The 20,952-nt window shown below is 41.9% G+C and overlaps 1 protein-coding gene and 1 long non-coding RNA gene across 4 annotated transcripts in view; one reads left to right on the forward strand and one right to left on the reverse strand.

The window, feature by feature from the left end:
• The window catches only part of DENND6A (DENN domain containing 6A), a 51,955-nt gene extending 51,036 nt beyond the window's left edge, over positions 1-919 (reverse strand). For 2 of the 3 annotated variants that reach the window (XM_067754904.1, XM_067754903.1), the window contains exon 1: positions 607-919. In XM_067754904.1, the coding sequence (XP_067611005.1) occupies positions 607-843 (237 nt within the window). In that variant the 5' untranslated portion in view covers positions 844-919. The remainder of the gene's footprint in view (positions 1-606) is intronic. The other variant, XM_067754902.1, reaches the window with a different exon arrangement.
• LOC137232577 (uncharacterized) lies at positions 435-17,584 on the forward strand. Its single transcript, XR_010947079.1, has 3 exons — positions 435-1,182; positions 5,919-6,033; positions 17,207-17,584. It is a non-coding gene; the product is annotated as an uncharacterized lncRNA (long non-coding RNA).
• The last annotated feature ends 3,368 nt before the right edge of the window (positions 17,585-20,952 follow it).

Genomic DNA, 20,952 nt, shown 5'->3' on the forward strand with positions numbered 1-20,952 from the left:
AACGATTTTCCTTACGTTCATCTTGCTATTAGCTTTCAGGCCGTCTCATAAGCAACATCAAGATATAACAGAGATGAGAAACAAAAGGAGGAAAAGGAGAAAACCCCTGCTGAGACAAGCATTTCGGCTCAGGCTAAGTGGAATGTTCTGAGAGTCGCTGCAAACGACCAAAACAATCCATGAGTCTAAAAAAAGTTGGCTGTGTGAGGTCTGGCTAGTTCACCATATGTCGGGGCATTGTTTGCTTCTTGAAAAAGTCCCAAACATCCTGCCTGCTGTCTTCTCCGGGTGCCGCTAACCATTCTAGTTATTCCTGTGACACCAGGTTAAAAAAAAAAAAAAAAAAAGAAAAGAAAACAGGGCCATCAACAAGTATTTAGGAGGGGACTAGAGAGAACTTTTCACCCTTAGCCACAGCCCACGATCCTCCCACGGGAACTGCCTCTGGACCGCAGCCCGGCAGACGGCAGAGGGGCTGCCGGCCACGCCCGGATGCGCAGCGGGCAGGGTCCAGGCCGGTCGGCCCGCGGGCCACAAGCTCTGCTGGGACTGACCCAGCGCGGGGACCGGGACGGGGCGCGGGGGCCAGGTGCGGCCGGGCCTCACCTCCACGGCTTGGCCCAGCTCCAGGTCGAAGCCCACCACACACACGCAATGCAGCCAGGCTGAGAAGCCGTCCCAGCGCAGCAGGCCCCGGCTGCGGCCCTCGTCCTCTTCAACGTCCTCTGGCGCGTCTCCCGCCGCCACCACGGCCGGCGCCTCGCGTTCCTCGTCCGCTGCCCCCGCCTGACCCAGCGGCCAGCGGGAGCCGGGCCCCGAGCCTGCCAGGCCCCGCAAAGCCATCCGCCGCCCCCTGGCTGTTTGCGCCGCCTCCACTACGGACCGCGCTACAGAGCGCGCTCGGCTCCGCGCAGACGCAGCCACAGCTGCCGCAGCCGCGGGGGACGGGCTCAGCCGGGGCGGGGCCGCGGCCCATGTGACCCTGGGAGCCCGGCTCTGCATGGGTCTTCCTGTACCGGCCTCCTGGAGTAAAAGACGTCGCGCAGGCCCTTGACTGGGCTTGTGAAGCCGCCTTGCTTTAAAGCTCTTCAAGACTGAAGCAGTGAATCCTGGAATCCTCCTTCGCAGTCCAACGACCAAGGAATGAATTATTCTTGGAATGACACCGTTCATAATTATAAGGTATTATCAAATTGTTAGAACATAATGGTAACGGTGGCTAACATTTATTGAGCACTTACTTTGTGCCAGATGATATGCCAAGTAAGTATTTGCAAATATTACTTCATTGAATCTAGTAGGTAGTCATCATTGTATATTTCTTTTCAGGTAAACTGAGGTTCTGAGAGGTTATGTGACTAGCCAAGCAAGTATTAAAACTCTGATGCAGGCTTACAGTTCACTCAGGCAATCTGTTGACAGAGATCTGTGCCTTCATTCAGCAGCCCCCTCTCCACCAAGCCCCCTCCCACCTTTCTTGGCCTGGTTGCCTGTGACTCACTCAGCACTCATCCATCGCCAGACCTTTCTGGAACACCTCTACAACAACCTGAGGATCACTTTCTCTCAGCAGAGGTCTAGTCTCAGGCAGCTTAGTATTCTTGGAGATCGACGTTGGGCTGGGCACCCAGGAGGCACTTAGTCTATTGAATTGTTACTGATTATGGGTCCAGCGTGGTGCTACAGACTAGGATTTATTTAGCACCTACTGTGCTGAGCATAAACTGCAAAGTGGAAGTAAATCAGAAACACACAATAATGCCCCAATAGAAAAGTGAGTAAAAGACAATGAATAATAACTCACAATAAACGTGTTTTTAAAAAAACAGCACAGTATTCATGCTTTTACACACATTATCTTACCTAATCCTCCCAACAGCCAAAAAGGTAGGTCCTATTCTTCCCATTTTACAGATAAGGGCCCTGAGGCTCCATGAGATGATGATAATGTCACAGCCAGTAGGTGGCAAAACAAAGACTTAAGCCCACATCTCTCTCACTGAACCTGAGCTCCTAAGCGTTTTGCTGCACCACCCAGTCAAATCTACCCTGTCTGACAAGCATTGTTCTGTCCACATCCATAGGATTTTTATTTGAAGTAAGTGTTAGCATCTCTCTTTTCAAGGAGAGGGTCAAGCATTCTCAGACATCAGTAGTGATGTTTGCAAGAGTCTTTCTTTAGGACATAAGATGAACTAGAGACAGCATTAAAGTTAAGAGGCCAATTCTTTGCCCGAAGCTATCTGCCCTCCTACTCCAGAGAACCACTGTAGTTAGAGAGAAAAAATATATTCTGCATTTAAGTAAGTCTCTAGACCTGTTCTTAGGAAAGAACAGTAACAGTTTTTAGTATTGAAAACAGTATTAGAAAGAGCACTAGACAAGTGCTAGTGGATTTTGGATTTTAGCACCCGCTCCATCCACAATCAATGGTAGGCAAGCTGCTCAAAGACCCCATTTCTGCATTGGTAAAATAGGAATGATCATTCTGGTCTACTTACATAACTGATTATGGGGAAGAGCCAAGCTATTGCAACGTACACGTTTTACTGGACACTACCTCATTATTAATGATTAATGAGCTTTAAACACCAGTTGTTCCACAGGACTGCTTCTTTGACATGTGGACAGACTGCCATTCCCTGAAATGCTGCTTTATAATTTTGGATTAAGAGTAATCTTTTCAAAATGTAATATCCTGAAAACTATTAAGAAGACCATAAGTTTGATGAGAAAGAAAGCAAACCAGGGCTTTAAAGAATCTTAAAAGAGAAAAACAAAATCATTCCATCTGCTTCGAAAATAACAAACAAACACTACTACACAAATCTTTATACACAAAACACGACAACCACGAGGGAAAAGAGAAAGTTCCTATGACTTTTTTTCCTTCCATCCTCATAACTTTGATATTTGACCTTAGAGTCAATTTTAGCATAGTTTCTATTGTTAATACTTGTATGAGATCTGAGGCAAAAAGGTACTAACACTTCTTTCCTTCTTGAGGTTCTGTCTTTAGAACCTTTGAATCTGTAAGGATCTTAGATCAGTTTGTCTCTCCAAACCTCCCATCCTATTCGTGAATCTTCTGGTGTTTGGTCAGCCAGTCACCATTCTAACACCCCTTGTTAAGGTAAAGTCACTACCTTGCAAAGCTCCTATTTTCTGGATGTTCGTAAGGGCTAGAAAATTCTTCCTTTTATGGAGACAAGATCAACCGCTTTGTAATGTACACCCATTGGTCTAAGTTGTGCTTGCTGAGATTATACGGAAGAGTTCAACTCTTCTACATGATAGCCCTGCGAGTATTTGGAAGTGGTTATCCCACATCCTTATGCCTCTAGTTTCCAGGGTGAACTACCCCAGTTCCTCTAACTGTTCCTCAAAGGATGTAGTTTCTAGGCCATTCATCATTCTGTTGCCCAACTTGGGTGTACTCCAACTTGTCAACATCACTTTTAAAATGCTGTGCCCAGGAGGAAACACCATCCTCCAGGTGTGGTCTGACCACTGCAGAGTGTACTCTGGGACTATTACCTTACTTGTCCCAGCCACAGCCTTCGATTAATGCTGGTTCAGATCACATTGGCTAGTTTTGGCAGCTAGGTCACATCACTGGCTCAGGTTGCTTTTACTGTCAACTACAGCCCTGGGTCTTTTTTCATGTGAGGAGCACTTAAGTCAGGGTAGGCTGCTATAGCCAAGAGCGTGACTGGATTCACGGCTCTGCTGATCTTCTAATATTACCAGCAATACTGAGAGCAGGATTAAAAACATTCCATACTTCCCTATTCACCCGTAACCAAACTCCTGGCATTTCAGCAATTTTCATAGTTGAAGAAGAAGAAAGATAAAAGGAAAGGGTGAGCTGTAGATAATGGTGTGAATTGCAATGCCAAGGTCTCTGGACTTAGTTTTACCAAAAGGACCTGAAGGGAATCCAAATGTCCTGGATATCCACCTACTTGGGCAGCCAGAGGACTTCCTCTTGCTCCTGAGCTAAATGCTGCTGCAGCTGCTCGGGCAAGAAAATAGAGAGAATATAGGGGTTCAAGTGCCAATGTGTTATCAGTAGAGAACTGAGTTTACTGCCACATGACTCAGAGACAAGATGCTCAAATGCACGTTTTGAAGGGAGGATCCAGGCAAAGAAGACAAAATATACTGTTAGGTGTTTCCTAAATAGTACTTGTGAAAGCTTTAAAAAAAGAAGATGAAGAGCTTTGCTTTTTCATTTTTACATTCCTAATATCTATACATGTGACAGGTACTCAGTAAATATTTACTGAATGAATGAAAACACTAAAAAAATCTTTAATTGCTCTTCTCCTATTTTACAAAAATTTCCTTTCATGGTCAGTTGTATGAATACGTGAAAAGTCAACATAAAAATGTTTCTTAAATGTAGTTCACTCTTAGCTTATGAAAAGTAAACATAGTAACACCTCACTTTATTTGAAGGTTACTTTACCAACTGTTTGACCCAGTTAGTACCAGGAGGTAGGTTTAAAAGGCTCACTACGAAATGCCAAACAGAAAGGATAACCAGTGAAGTTCATGCTCTTTAATCAGAGAGATGTGAGGCTTTTACTCATAAATTATTTTGACTAAATCTACACATAATTCTAGTAGATGTGCTAGTCTGGTTTCCCAGACTAAGCAGCAAATAAGAGTGAAGAGGCTGCTTGAGGCTGAGGATGAGAAGAGCAGGAAGCAAAAACCTACAGTTAACAGAATGGAAGGAAAAGGAAGAAAGAAGTCAGAAAACAAATTCAGAAAGACACACAGTAAACTATTAATGGTGGTTGCCCCATGGGGAATAGAAGCGCTGGGGAAAAGAAGTGCTGATGAATAGAAATAAGGAGCTTTGCTTTTTATCTTACACAATTCTGTATTGTTTTAGTTATTTGGAGAGGGCATGTATTGCTTTTGTAACTAAACACTGAGAGATAACAAGAGAGGGCTTCCCTGGTGGCGCAGTGGTTAAGAATCCACCTCCCACTGCAAGGGATACGGGTTCGAGCACGAGTCGGGGAAGATCCCACCTGCCACGGAGCAACTAAGCCCGTGCGCCACAACTACTGCTCCTGCACTCTAGAGCCCACGAGCCACAACTACTGAGCCCGTGCGCCTAGAGCCTATGCTTCGCAACAGGAGAAGCCACCACAATGAGAAGCCTGTGCACCGCAACGAAGAGTAGCCCCCGCTTGCCGCGCACAACAACAAAGACCCAAAGCAGCCAAAAATAAATAAAATAAATAAATTTTTAAAAAAGAGAGAGTCCTACTGTCCAAGAGTGTGATAGAATTGCTTATAATAGTGAAGAATTGGAAACTACTAAATGTCTAACAAGGGGAGATTGACTGAAAAATGCCATTCAATAGACTATTCAGCAGTCATTAAAAATGTCATATAAAGATGTTAAAAAAAGTCATAAAAGAATATTTTGTAGCAAAGAAATGTTCAAATTATATATTTTAAGTAGAAAAAGGTAGGTCACAAAATATAATGAATGATCCTGTTTGTATAGACTATCTAAAAAAAAAAAAGACACTGGAGTTGATAAAAAAATATCCTGACTTAGGAGAAATTTTTTGCTTAGAATTAAACATTTCTTTTTTTTCATCTGTGTAATATCTATTTAACTAAAAGCTTTCTTTATATATATATTTATATAATAAGAAAACAACTGAAACAGAAAGGAAAGGAATTAAATCACAATGTTTTCACTAATATCTTTGTGGCAGAAATTGCTATGCCACTGTGATGATTAATTTTATGTGTCAACTTGACTGGGCCATGGACTGCCCAGATATTTGGTTAAATATTATTCTGGTGTGTATATGAGGGTGATTCTAGATGAGATTAACATTTAAATTGCTGGACTTGAGTAAGGCAGTTTGTCCTCCCCAGTGTAGGTGGGCCTCATCCAATCCATTGGAGACATAATAGAACAAGAAAGGCTGAATAAAGGAGAATTCCCTCTCTGCCTGACTGTCTTAGAGCTGGGACAACAGTCTTCTCTTGCCTTAGGTAAGACTCAGACTCAAACTGGAACTTACACCATCCCCTCTCCTTGTTCTCAGACCTTTGAACACAGACAGGAACTATACCATTGCCTCTCCTGGGTCTCCAGCTTGCCTTTGCCGATCATGGGATTTCTCAGCCTACACAACCGCATGAGCCAATTCCATATAATAAGTCTCTCCCTCTCCCTCTCTCTCTGTATATGTATCTCAGTCCTACTGGTTCTTTTTCTCTGGAAGCTAATTAATACAGATTTTGGTACTGAGAGTGAGGTGCTACCGTAACAAATACCTGAAAATATTGAAGTGGCTTTGAATTGGACAAGGGGTTGAGGCTGGAGGAGTTTGGAGGTGCCTGCTAGAAATATGGCCATTAAGGGCAATGATTTTGGTGAGGACTCACAAAGAAAAGGGGAGAACTGGAGGGAGAGCTTCCCTCTTTTTAGAGAATATGTAAATCATCAGTAGAATGTTAGTATATATATGGGTGGTAAAGGCTATTCTGGTGAGATCTCAGATGGAAATGAGGAACATGTTATTGGACAATGGAGAAAAGGTGCTCCTTGTTATAAAGTGGCAAAAGAACTTGGCTGAACTATATTCTAGTGTTTTGTGGAAGGAAAAACTTGCAAGCTATGAAACTGGATAGTTAACTGAGGAAATTTCTAAGCAAAGTGATGAAGAAGCAGTTTGGTTCCTTCTGGCCACTTAGCATTAAACGCAAAAGAGAGAAATGAGTCAAAACAATGAATTGTTGACAAAAAATGAACTAGAACTTTAAAATTCGGAAAATTCTCACCCTGTTTATAGTGGGTGTGAGCCACAGCCCTAATCAGCCACCCCAGCACAGAAGGAAGGCTGTCAGACTTCTTAGACCCCACAGAACTGGACTGTGGAGCTAGGCAGCTGCAAACGTGTGCTGTTCTTCAAGGCAAAGGAGGAATGACCACAAAGGTGATTCAGAGATCATCGGGGCTGCCTCCTCAGTTTCAAGGGTTGGGGTGATCTGTTGCTTCCGATTCGCTGGGCCAGACTGCAGCCACCTGGAGCTTGGGGGGTGGGGCCCCCCACCTGGCATAGCTACAGAGGTGGGATCACCCCATTGGGTCTGGAAAGCAGAGCATCGAACCAAAGAGGATTATTCTCAGGCCTCAAGATCTAATATTATTTACCTTATGAGGTTTTGGAATTACTTGGGATCTGATACCCTCTTCTTCCTTACAATTTCTCCCTTTTGCAACAGTAAAGTCTACCCTGTACCTGTCTCACCATTGTATTCTGGAGCACATAACTTACCTGGTCTCACAGGTTCACAGCTAGAGAGGAATTTTGCCTCAGGATGAATCATACCTCGTGTCTCACCCATATCTGGTTTAAATGAGATTTTGAACTGTAGACTTTAAAGTTGATACTAGAATGAGTTAAGACTTTGGGGGCCATTAGGATTAAATGAATGTATTTTGTATGCAAGAGGGATGTAAATTTTTTGGGGGGGTTGTCAGGGGTGGAATGTTATGGACTGAATATTCATATGCTGAAGCTCTAACCCCCTATGTGATGGTATTTGGAGCTGGAAGATAATTAGGTTTATATGAGGTCATGATAGTGGGGCCCCTTGATATGATTAATGTCCTTGTAAGAAGAAACTAGACCTCTCTCTCTGCCATGTGAGGACACAGCAAGAAGAGGGCCATTTGGAGGAGTGCCCTCTTCAGGGAGCTGAGTTAGCCAGCACCAGAACTATGAGAAGGAAATATCTATTGTTTAAGTCACCCAGTTTGTGTTGCTTTGTTATAGCAGCTCCCGCTGACTGAGACAGCCTCCCAATATCCATTATCCCCCTTTTCCTTAGTAATGCAGGCTGGTTTAATTTGGAGTGGCACTGAGCCCAACTAAAAGACTACATTTCTCAAGCTTCACAGAAGATATATGTGACCATGTGATGTATGCAAGAGTATTGATTAGAACATCTGGTTATACTCTTTAAAAAGTACACAGGAAGGGCTTCCCTGGTGGCGCAGTGGTTGAGAGCCCGCCTGCCGATGCAGAGGACATGGGTTCATGCCCCGGTCCAGGAAGATCCCACATGCCACAGAGCAGCTGGGCCTGTGAGCCATGGCCGCTGAGCCTGCGCGTCCGGAGCCTGTGCTCCGCAATGGGAGAGGCCACAGCAGTGAGAGGCCCGCGTACCGCAAAAAAAAAAAAAAAAAGTACACAGGAAAAAAGAAAAATATATGTTTATATAGCAGGCAATTCTTGCCCTTTTGTACTCCTCTGCTTCCTCCTACTGCCACCCTGGGCATGAAGCCCAAAATTGCAGCAGCCATTCTGGGACCATGAAGAAAATATCAAGAGACTCACATCCATAAGTCACCAAACCAATACCAGTAACAACCTACCTCTGAACGTCAAAATTAACCCTTATCTGTTCAAGGCACTATAGTTAGATCTGTCATTTGCAGCCAGATGTGATTCATAACTGACATGAGTCAGCTTTTGTATTAAAGCTTTTACAGTGTACAAACCTACATCAGAAAGCTTTAGAAGTTAAATGCTAGAAACAAGTTTGTGTATAGAGTTGATTCTCAGTTCATTACTTTTATATAAAAACAGAATTAAAAATAATTTGTTTTGCAGAGCTAGGATTTGTTTTTTTGTTTTTGTTTTTGTTTTTTTGCAGTATGCGGGCCTCTCACTGTTGTGGCCTCTCCCATTGTGGAGCACAGGCTCCGGACGCGCAGGCTCAGTGGCCATGGCTCACGGGCCCAGCCGCTCCGCGGCATGTGGGATCTTCCCAGACAGGGACACGAACCCATGTCCCCTGAATCAGCAGGCCGACTCTCAACCACTGCGCCACCAGGGAAGCCCTAGGATTTGTTTTTTGTTGTGAATTCCCACTGCTCCTACTTGGCTATCACTCATTGCATCTTCTGCTTAAGAGTCCCCAGTTTTCTGGGAATCCCCTGGTGGTTAGGACTCCGCGCTTTTCACTGCGAGTTCGATCCCTGGTCGGGGAACTAAGATCCTGCAAGCCGCGTGGCACGGCCAAAAAAAACGCAAAAAGAGTCCCCAGTTTCCCAACAGGAAGCCACCCCATGATCATTCTCAGTCCATGAGGTTCAGGAGGAGGTAAATGCTACCCCTGAACTGCAGTGTGGGCATACAACCCCATCCTAGCTAATCAGTGTATTCCATAGACCTAGAACAATGATGAATGCAGGCACATCTCCATGTGTGACTCATTTAAATGATGCAGCTCAACTCTGGGAGGCATTAGAACTGCTCTGAAAGAGGCACTGTCCTAACACCAGGATTACTGAGAGGATAGCTTGGAGCTGTTAGCAGCCTTACCACCATAAATGAAGAAATGGCCCTAGAGATCCATTTGACCCTAGATTTAGCCAAGCCTGAACTTTTCAGATATATAAGTCAAATAAATTTTCCTTTTTGGTTGAACTAGTTTGAGCTAGCTCTTCTAACATTTGCAAGCACATGGTAAATAATCCTGATTCATTACATTAGCCTTTTATCACATCGAGTTGCTCATAGGAAATCTTCCCTGAGAATTTATTTGCCAAAAAAGCAGTATAATAGTATACTAACATAATACATTGCTTCTGGGTTTTTATATTATAAAATAATCCACAACTTATTTTTAATTGGACAAAACAGGGAGAAATACTATTACTATAATATAATCATTATCACCTAGCTAAAGGATATTTATCTCTACAAAATTATGAAGCAACTATCACTGAAAAATAATCTTCAAAAAAAGATAGCTCAGGGCTTCCCTGGTGGCGCAGTGATTGAGAGTCCGCCTGCCGATGCGGGGGACGTGGGTTCGTACCCCGGTCCGGGAGGATCCCACATGCTGTGGAGCGGCTGGGCCCGTGAGCCATGGTCGCTGGGCCTGTGCTTCCGGAGGCTGTGCTCCGCAATGGGAGAGGCTGCAGCAGTGAGAGGCCCGCGTGCCACACACACACAAAAAAAGATAGCTCAACTCATTCTCCCTTCCTTCCTTCAAATATTTAACTTATAAAAGCTATAGTCTTAAATTGTGAGGGATAGCAAACTGAATGTGATGTTTTCTAGGACTGTACAATTTAGCAGAGCAGACAAAACATGAATGCTAATAACCGTTTTACACCATTTTCTAAGAATTAGAGAATAATAAGAGAAGTATCTAGAGGAGGTTAAAAAAAACCCACAAAAAACCATGATTCTGTCATATTATTAGAGCTGTTAGAGTTCTTAAAAATCCAACAATTCTTTCAGCACATGGTTGAGGAAATTGTAGCTCACAGAGCCAGTGACTTATTTCCCATTGCAAGTCAGTGGCAAAATCCTGTTGGAAGCCAGAGCTCCTTAGACACAGTCCAACATTCTTTCTTAGTACCCCACCCTACCTCTGTTAGGAGAAAAGCAAAATACCAGGCAAGTTTCTCAAACTATACTTTTTCTTCTGCACAACCTGAAATGGAGAGAAAATCTCAAAGACCCCACTAAAATAAGCTTGATTCTCTTTTTGTCATATACAGAGGCAATCCAGAAAGGCTCTGCCTAGTTTTGAGAGTTTGCCTTTAACTTTCAGTTATGATTTTTCTCTCATTGACTTTTTTTTTTTTTTTTTTTTAGTTTAACCTTGAATGTGCAGCAACCCTGCCTGATAAAATCCCAACCAGCTTGTTTTGAACATGTTTGTTCTCTTCTGTATTCTGGGCAAACTAATGGAGTCTGATAGCCCAAACTGAAAGAGTTACCTAAGTTAAACTTAATCCAGGAAGTCTTCTTTGGCTGATATCCCAGCTGGGCAGTGCCAGCCTGAACAAAAGGCTAAGATACAGCAAATTCTAATTCAAGTGTGAGTAAGAGTTTTATCTAAGGAAAATAAAAGAAATACAGTGACTCCAAACTAGGACTGCTATTCCTAGACACCTTCTTGTGAAGAATTTACATAGAAGACCAGTTCTTATTGGAAATAATTGCAGTGAAATGTGTATTTTTGCACTGTTGCTGAGATGGCAACCCCTACAAATAATTTTGGAAATTATTTGTAGGATTAAAAATTTGGTTTCAAAGAAAAACAAAGTCAGAGGACTCACACACCCTGATTACAAATCTTACTACAAAGCTACAGTTATCAAAATACTGTGGCACTGGCATAAAGACAGACATATAGATCAATGGAATAGGATAGAGAGCCCCAAAATAACCCATTGCATATATGGTCAAATGATTTTTGACAAGGGTACCAAAACCATTCAATGGGGAAAGGATACACTTTTCAACAAACAGTGCTGGGAAAACGATATCCATAAGATAGAAGAAGAATGAAAACAGAATGAAGTTGGACCCTTACCTTAAACCCTATATAAAAATAACTCAAAATGGATCAAAGACCTAAATATAAGGGCTAAACCTATAAAGCTCTTAGAAGAAAACATAGAAAAAAAGCTTCATGACGTTGGATTTGGCAATGATTTCTTGGGTATGACAGCAAAAGCACAGGCAACAAAAGAAAAAATAGGTAAATTGGATTTCCTCAAAATTAAAATTTTTTGTGCATCGAAGGATGCCATCAGCAGAGTGAAAAGACAGCCTACAGAATGGGAGAAAATATTTGCAAATCATTAATCTGTTAAGGGATTAATATCCAAAATATCTAAAGAACTCCTACAACTTGAAAGACAACAAAAAACAACCCAATTCAAAAATGGGCAAAGGACTTAAAAAGGCATTTCTCCAAAGAAGATATACAGATGGTCAATAAGCACATGAAAAGATGCTCAACATCACTAATCATTAGGGAAATGCAAATCAAATCCATGAGAAACCACTTCACGCCCATTAAGTAGGCTACTATCAAAAACAAACAATCAAAAACAAAAGAAAATAACACGTTAGTGAGGATGTGGAGAAATTGGAATCCTTGCACATTGCCAGTGGGAACGTAAAATGATGCAGCCACTGTGGAAAACAGTATAGAAATTCCTCAAAAAAATTAAACATAGAATTGTCACATTAAAAAAAAAAAAAGAATTGTCACATAATACAGCAATCCCACTTCTGGGTATATACACCAAAGAATTAAAAGCAGGGACTCAAACAATTATTTGTACATCAGTGTTCATAGCAACATTATTCACAATAGCCAAAAGGAGGAAACAACCCAAATGTCCACCTACAGGAGAATGGATAAACAAAATGTGGTATATACATACAATGGAATATTATTCAGCCTGAAAAAGGATTAAAATTCTGACACATGCTGCAACATAGATGAACCTTGAAGACATGATGTTAAGTGAAATAAGATAGACACAAAAAGTCAAATATTATATGATTCCACTTAATATGAGGTGCCTAGAGACTCATATAAGACTCAGAGACAGAAAGTTGAATGGTGGTTGCCAGGGGCTAGGTGGAGGAGGGAATGGGAAGATATTGTTTAATGGGTACAGAGTCTCAGTTTGAAATGATGAAAAAGTTCTAGAGATGGATAGCTTTGGTGGTTGAACAACAATCTGCATGGACTTAATGTCACTGAACTGTATACATAAAATGGTTAAAATGGTAAATTTTATGTTATGTATATTTTACCACGATAAAATAAAATGTTGGCTTCAGGCACAATCATACATTGAAAATAATTTTCAATTTTTTCAAGAGCCAGGTTTGCTGAATTATAGGTTTGTTTGTTGTCAAACAATAATATGTACTTAAGAGTTTCATTCACTCATTTTTTAATAAGTGCTTTGAAGTTTCATTCATAAATATTTATTGACAACTAGCTGAGGTTACAAAAATGAGCAAAACAGACATAGTTGCAGCCATAGCAGAGCTTACAGTTTGTTGTGGGAAACAGGTAAAAAGAAAGTAAACAAGGGACTTCCCTGGTGGTCCAGTGGGTAAGACTCTGTGCTCCCAATGCAGGGGGCCTGGGTTTGATCCCTGTTTGGGGAACTAGATCCCGCATGCATGTCGCAACTAAGAGTCTGCGTGCTGCAACTAAGAAGTCCACATGCTGCACCTAAAGATCCCATGTGCCTCAACGAAGATCCCACTTGCCACAACTAAGACCCAGCACAGCCAAAAATTTTTTTTAAAAGTAAGCAAGCAAATAACTAAAAATAATGACGAATTATGTGTAAAGAAGTAAATGTTGTGGTAAGATACAGATTAATGGGGGTGGGAAAGACCTACTTTAGAAGGATTTGATAGATGGTGTATTAGTCTGCTAGGGCTGAATGATATGATAAAAATAAATATTTGATTTGTGTCCCAGGTTGCTGGCATACAGCACCTAAAACCGTTGGAGTCTCTGGAGTGATAAGAGGGACTGTTGTATGCTAATGAGATGACTGGTGACTGGGGCCCCCTAGATAGCTTCAGACTGGGGGCTGGTTGCCAGAAAGGCATAATTAGAGGGTTGGAACTTTCAGCCCCACAGAAGGGGAGGGGAGAGGTGCTGGAGATTGAGCTAATCACCAGTTGATGGTGATTTAATCAATTGTGCCTACATAATGAAACCTCCATAAAAACCCCTGAATGATGGGGTTCAGGAAGCTTCTGGGTTGGTGAACACATGGAGGTGCTAGGAGAGACCATGGAAACTCTGCACTTCTTCCCCATACCTTGCCCCATGCATCTCTTCCATCTGGCTGTTCATGAGTTGTATCTTTTATAATAAACTAGTAATAGTAAGTGAAGTGTTTCCCTGAGCTCTGTGAGCTGTCCTAGCAAATTATCAAACCTGAGGAGGGAATTGTGGGAACTCCTGATTAATAGCCAGTTGGTCAGAAGTACCTGGGAGTCGTGACTGGTGTCCGAAGTGGGGGCAGTTTTGTGGAACTGAACCCTTTCACCTGAGGGATCTGATGCTAACCCTAGGTTTATAGTGTTAGAATTGAATTGAATTGTTGAACACCCACTTGGTGTCCGAAGAGTTGGAGAATTGGTTAGTGTGAGGAAAATATCCATACATTTGGTGTTAGAAGTATCATGAGTAAAAAAAATTCAGAGGCTGCCATAACAAAATACTCTAGACTGAGTGGCTTGAACAACAGAAGTTTATTTTCTCACAGTTCTGGAGACCAGAAGCCCAAGATCAAGGGGCCATCAGGATTCGTTTCTGGTGAAGCCTCTCTTCCTGGCTTGTAGGTAGCTGCCTTTTTGCTGTGTTTTCACATGGCCTTTCCTTATTGTGTACAAGGAGAGAGAGAAATCTCTGGTGTCTCTTCCTTTTCTTATAAGAACACAAATCCTATCAGATTATGACCTCATTTAACCTCCCTAAAGGCCCTATCTCCAAACACAGTCATATTAGGGTTAGGGCTTCAACTGTGAATTTGGGAAGGGACACAATTCAGTCCATAGCAGATGGGTGATCAGAGAAGGCCTTTCAGAGGAGGTGACATTTCCACTGAGACCTAAAGGCTCTTGGAGCTTGTTATGGGATGAGCCAGAGGACGGTCACCATGCAGAGAAGAAATATGTGCAGAGGTATAAGGTGCATTAGTTATACTGTTTGAGAATACTGAGTTATGATGCAGAAGAAAAGAAAAAGCAAATGGGATAAATGAAACTCATAACATACGTTAAGTTTAGATAAGTAGTTAGTGGGTAGAGCATGTGTGTTAAATGTAAATAGAAAGAAATTAAAAGACCAAGAGTAATAGTTGAGAGGCACTAAGTATACATAAGGCACATAAGCACTAAATAAATATTCATGACAAATTAAATATATACGAGATATTTAATGTCCAGGATACAGTAAATATACATGAGCACTTAATATTTATGAGCTCTTAATCCAGCCACTCACTGGTAATAACTGTTCTGGTGTATGTGTCTTCTGCCCAAAACATAAAAACTCATAGCTGTTCAGCAGGGTAATTGGCAAGCTACAGCTGTTGGCCAGGTGTACTTGTCCCTGCATCTTTCTGGTAGAACAAGTGTGTACCACTGGCCCAGGGCACCTTCTGTCTGTGGGCCCTCTTGATTGAACCTCAACTCTGGTCTGTCAGCAGAGAAGGCTGACACAGCAAAGAAAGGGAGGATATACAAGCATTACATAACCCAGGATTTGAGCAGTGTGATCCTTCCACCATTCATGCAACCTTTCCTAATAGTGTGTTAACTTACCCTTTCTCTTTTCCCTTGCTCTGTGCTGTGTTTTAAATTAATTTAATAAACTATGTGATTCAAGCATTTTAGTTTGATCTGTAAGTTCCCATACAGCAAAAGGCCTTAAAATGGGAAAACCTCAATGTGTTCTAGAGCTGCATTGCCCAGTATGGTAGCCAAACTACCTACGTTTGGCTATTTAAATTTAAATTAATTAGAATTAGATAAAATTAAAAATTCATTTCTTCAATTGCACTAGCCATATTTCAGGTGCTCAATAACTGTGTGTGGTTGGTGGACACCAAGAGATGACTGGCGAGTGCAGAAGAACATTTCCGTTAGCAAGGAAAGTTCTGTTGGGCAGTGATGTTTTCAAAACTTAGAGGAAGCCAAAGTGGCTGCAGGGTGTTGCTGAGGAGAGTGACAAGAGATGAGTTTGAGGGGAAGGAGTTATTGACATCATGCAGGGACTTGTGGACCATGGTAAAGAGTTTGGATTTTAGTCCAAATACAATACACATAATTTGGTTTATATTTCAAGAAGATTCCTTTGGTTATTGACTGGAGAATGGGTTAGAAGATGTGCAGAAATGAGTTAACATAGTAGGCCTGAGTGCTGTCTTTTGAAAGTCTGGCTTACAGGATTGGTCCTTGGCAGGTGTCTGGAAACTCGGGTTTTGGGAGGGTTCCCATCACCCCGTTGATAAGATTGGCTCACTTTGCCTGAACTGTTTGTATAAACAGTGTGCTGTATGTTGAACACCTGCTTTCCTTTGAGGAATCTGGGATTTGGGTACCTGCTAGGCAGAACATGTCTATGTGATTTGCCCCCAATCTGTGGATGCTGAGGTTTTCTTTTTTTCTTTTTTAAAATTTTATATTTATTTATTTTCTTTAGTTTTTTGGGCTAAAGAAAAGAACTTTAGTTTTTTAGTGTTGGGTCTTAGTTGCGGCACGCAGGATTCTTCGTTGAGGCATGCGGACCTTTTGTTATGGCCCACGGGTTTCTCTCTCGTTGTGGCGCATGGGCTCTGTAGTCTGCAGCACGTGGACTCTCTCATTGAGGCCCATGGGCTCAGTAGTTGTGGCACACGGGCTTAGTTGCCCCATGGCATGTGGGATCTTAGTTCCCCAACCAGGGATCGAACCCGTGTCCTCTACATTGGAAGGCAGATTCTTTACCACTGGACCACCAGGGAAGTCCCTGGATGCTGAGTTTTAAACAAACTTCCCTGGTTGGCAACATTTTACATGTGCTGTCACAACTTATTGCCAGGGGAATTAAGCACATCCTGTGTGACTCTAGTGGGAGAAGACTCTTGGAAGCTTGGGCCTGGTTTTCCCTAGACTTTGCCCCCTGTGCCTTTTCCCTTTGCTGACTTTGTTTTGAACACTTTTTCTGTAATACTTCATAGCCATGAGTATGATTATATGTTTTCTGAGTCCTATTAAAGTCTTCCTAGCAAATCATTGAACACGAGAGGTGGTCGTGGGGACCCCTGACACAGAGGAGGAGGAGATAACAATGAAGTGGAAAAAACATTTAAGAAGCAATTTCAATCATCCATCCAAGTGAGAGATAATAATGACTTGATTAGAATGGCACCTGCCTGGCTAATGTTAATGATCAATCTTCAGGTGCTCCTTGCCCCTTGCGGCATACAGAAATGCTGGCAATTATGGAATCCAGAAAAATTGAACCAAGAGCTTTGGCCTTGGTTCATCATGGTAGCTTGGAGATATTCACTCCCAGCCCTCATTTTCCATTTTAATCTCAGCAGCTCTTACTGAGGGCATCTACCCTCTCTAGACCACTAGGATTTTAAGTGTATATCCTAAGGCTAAATGTGCTTAGTGTTGAGAGCCCGGGCTTCCATACTCACCTTCTTCAGTGGTTTTGCACCTCCCATGACGGAACTGTATGGGATCAAGACTCACGTCTCTATTAGTTATATACTTATATATTCTCTTACAGTAATTGCTACAGTTTTACATGGGTAAGATTTTTCTTCCAAGCTAAACTGTTTGTTTTATAATTTATACTTTTGTAGGCCTCACTTTGCTGAGCATAAAGAATGCAATAGGGCTTTCCTAGTGGCGCAGTGGTTAAGAATCCGCCTGCCAATGCAGGGGACATGGGTTCGAGCCCTGGTCCGGGAAGATCCCACATGCCACGGAGCAACTAAGCCCACATGCCACAACTACTGAGCCTACACTCTAGAGCCCGCAAGCCACAACTACTAAAGCCCATGTGCCACAACTACTGAAGCCTGCTTGCCTAGAACCTGTGCTCCGCAACAAGAGAAGCCACTGCAATGAGAAGCCCTCGCACCGCAATGAAGAGTAGCCCCCGCTCGCTGCAACTAGAGAAAGCCCGCGTGCAGCAACGGAAGCCCCAATAAATAAATTAAAAAAAAAAAAAAAAAAAAGAAGAGCTCAACCCCTAGCGTTGCTTTAAAAAAAAAAAAAAAACATGAATGCAATAAATATTGTTGATAGGTACAAAAAGGAGAACACACAGTTTCTGCCTAAAGAAATTTACAACTGGCCAAGGAAGTACAACTGAGAAAGAGAGGCCCAGAAATGACCACGAATCAAGGAAGAGTAATAGGACTGGAAATGAGAAAAGGAAGTACTATAGGCACTCTAAAAGAATAAGATTAGATCTTGCTGAGGGTTCAGAAAAGGATATATAAAGATACACTCATTAAAGAATGCCTTTGAAGTCTTGAACCCCTTTAAGAGAGAAAAGAGATTTTTCGTTTTGATTTTCTAGTTTTTTGAAAGAAGGATTTTAAGATCTAAAACAGCACTGTTGGGGGTGGATGCAGAAGTCTGGAAAACATTTTATTCTCTCTTGATCCCTCTTCATTAAGATTCAGACTTTGTTTAAATTTTATTTGCAAGAGGTATCATTTAGTAATAAAATGATAATAGATATTAACATTTCTATTAACATCTAATGTTAATAGATATTAACATTTAATATCTATTAATGTGGATTCAAACTGTGTAATTTCATTTCATAATAGTTATGCAACTAGTGCTGCCATTCTTTCACCCATTCTGCTCAACTTTCATGTCAGTGGTAGAAGGCCTTGATGTAGACTGTAGCAATAGAGGCAGACCAGCAAACTTCAGGCACCAAGTGCCTGTTTCAGCATTTATCCCTGCCCCCAAACTCCCAGACCCTAGAGAATGTTATTATAAAGTCATGTTAGGTACTTTTCCAATAGGACTGACTATGAAACTAACCGTCCTGATATGAGACATTGATGAAGAGGAGCACAGTGACTTTAAAGAAGCATCAGACACAGGAAAAAATCTTCTTTTATTGCATAAGAAAATACTGAGAAGCAGAAAAATAAACATTAAATTACTTGATAGAAACATTTATATTTCATTTGTATGTTAAGACTGATAACCTGTAAAAAAGAAATTCTGGAATGCTATTTACATAGTTTTGTAAAAGAGGTATCAGAGCAGCACTTGGATGAGATCTCTTGCAAAAGTAGCACTCTCTAACAATAGGATCATAACTAAAATTACTGTATTTCAAATAACCCAGTGCAGGGCTGGATGAGGGAGTGGAGTCAAAGCTGGAAAAGGGTTTCAATACCAAGAAGGGGGAGCTATTAAAGCAGCATTTGTTTTTGCAGCCAGGAGTTTTCTGATGGTTCTCTGATTGTTGGTATGTATCATATGTTAGTTGAAAAAGTGGTTTGCAGTGCCCTTCCCCCTAAAGAGTCAGATTCGGTAAATGTAGGTAGGATGGGGTATCTGCATTTTTAACAAACTCTCTAGGTTATTCAGATGCAGGTGATCTGAGGATTGTACCTTGAGAAACACCGAACATTCAAAGCATTGCTGCTTCAGATTTTCTGTACAGAAGGTAGAGTGTGGAAAGCTCTCCAGTTGGAAAGGGTGGCTAGGGGGAATTGTCCGGAAGTTTGTTTAGAAAGCAAACACTCTGTATGCTTTTTTGTTTTGTTTTTTTAAAAATAAGTTTATTTACTTATTTATTTATTTTTGGTTGCACTGGGTCTTCGTTGCTGCGCGTGGGCTTTCTTTAGTTGCAGCAAGCGGGGGCTATTCTTTGTTGCGGAGCACGGGCTCTAGGTGCGCGGGCTTCAGTAGTTGTGGCTCACGGGCTCTAGAGCACAGCCTCAGTAGTTGTGGCGCACATGCTTAGTTGCTCCGCGGCATGTGGGATCTTCCCGGACCAGGGCTCGAACCCGTGTCCCCTGCATTGGCAGGCGGATTCTTAACCACTGCACCACCAGGGAAGCCCTCTCTGTATGTTTATTTGAGGTGATGAGGGGCTCCTGCGGGACACTGGTGCATCCATTGGTTAAGGGATACTTAAGTGTAGTGCTTCTTAAACATTAATGTACACACAGATCACCAGGGATCTTGTTGAAATGCAGATTCTAATTCAGGTGGGTCCTGAAAATTCTGTATTTCTAACAAGCTCTCAGGTGATGCCAGTGCTACTGGTCCCAGGACCGCACTTTGGATGGCAAGATTTTAAATGACAGTGGGGTTATGTCATGGAGAAAGATATGGTCAGAAATTGCCTGTGAAGTGGAAAACCAAGACATGAAATATAGCCACAGTCTGAAGAAGACAGTCCAAAGGGTGAGCAAATTAGAATCATGAAAGGGGAAATAACTAAGAGTGAATCACCAAGGCTCTGGCTCTCAGCCTTCTTTTTCTCCACGTGGAGGATGTTTGGTGTCTGCATGAAAAGAGGGGATCATAAATAAGGTCACAGGCCAGGTCCTATCAGACAAAAAGGTCCAGCAAAGTTTCTTAAAGAAACACACCGTTTTCTCTGATTAACAAACACACCTCCCACAAGCCACAAAATGCAATTTTGCAACACAGGATAACTGATTATCACCACAGAAGTTTCAAAAACCAAGATTTTATCATATCTTCCTTGGCTGAAAATCCTGGATGGTTCCCCACTGTTAGGGACAAACCCGTACTTCTGAGTCTTGAATTCAGTTCCCTCCATATTCATCCCTACATTTCCAACACTAGCTCTAACCAATATTTAGTTTTCAGTGCAGGTCACACTTACCTACAGGGTATTTCCTACTTGTAAGCCTCTGCTTCAGTCAGTTCTTTGCTGGAATACCCTTTTTCTAATACAGTCTTCAAAGACTAGTATAAATATAATAATAATGATGATACAGCAACAATCTGTGTTCAAATAGTCCTTCCTATTCAATAGGCATTAACATTATCAGAATGAACCCTTACTCCAATTCTGAAAGATATGATTGTCCATTCATTTATTCAGCAAATATTTATTGAGCCCCTAATGTGTGCTAGGTACTCTCTAGGCACTGAAAACCTAAATAGAAATAGACAAGTCCTTCCTTCAACAGGCTTATATTCCAGTTTTAAGAGATAGTGAAATAAACATACTCTATGTCAGTGATAAGTGCTGTGGAGAAAAATGAAGCAGGCTCTGGGGATAATGATAAAGGTAATTGAGCAGATACCTGCATGGAGAAACTATTATCCTGAGGATAATGCAAAAGGCACGCCTGACATGTTTTGGCAAGGGGAGTGTGACTGAAGAAGAGGATGGTTGGAACTGAGGTCAGAGAAGTGGGGGAGGTGGTGCTAAGTCATATAAGAGGGCTTTCTAGGTTAGTCTAAGAATTTTGCCTTTTCCTCAAAGTTAGATGAAAGCCATCATCCTTTTCAAAAGAAAATTGATGACGGGAATAAGGGTAGAATCAAGGAGACCTATTAGGAGGCTACTGCAAAGATCCAAGTGAGA

Source organism: Pseudorca crassidens, chromosome 10, assembly GCF_039906515.1.
Source record: "Pseudorca crassidens isolate mPseCra1 chromosome 10, mPseCra1.hap1, whole genome shotgun sequence".
In the NCBI taxonomy this organism is placed as follows: Eukaryota; Metazoa; Chordata; class Mammalia; order Artiodactyla; family Delphinidae; genus Pseudorca; species Pseudorca crassidens.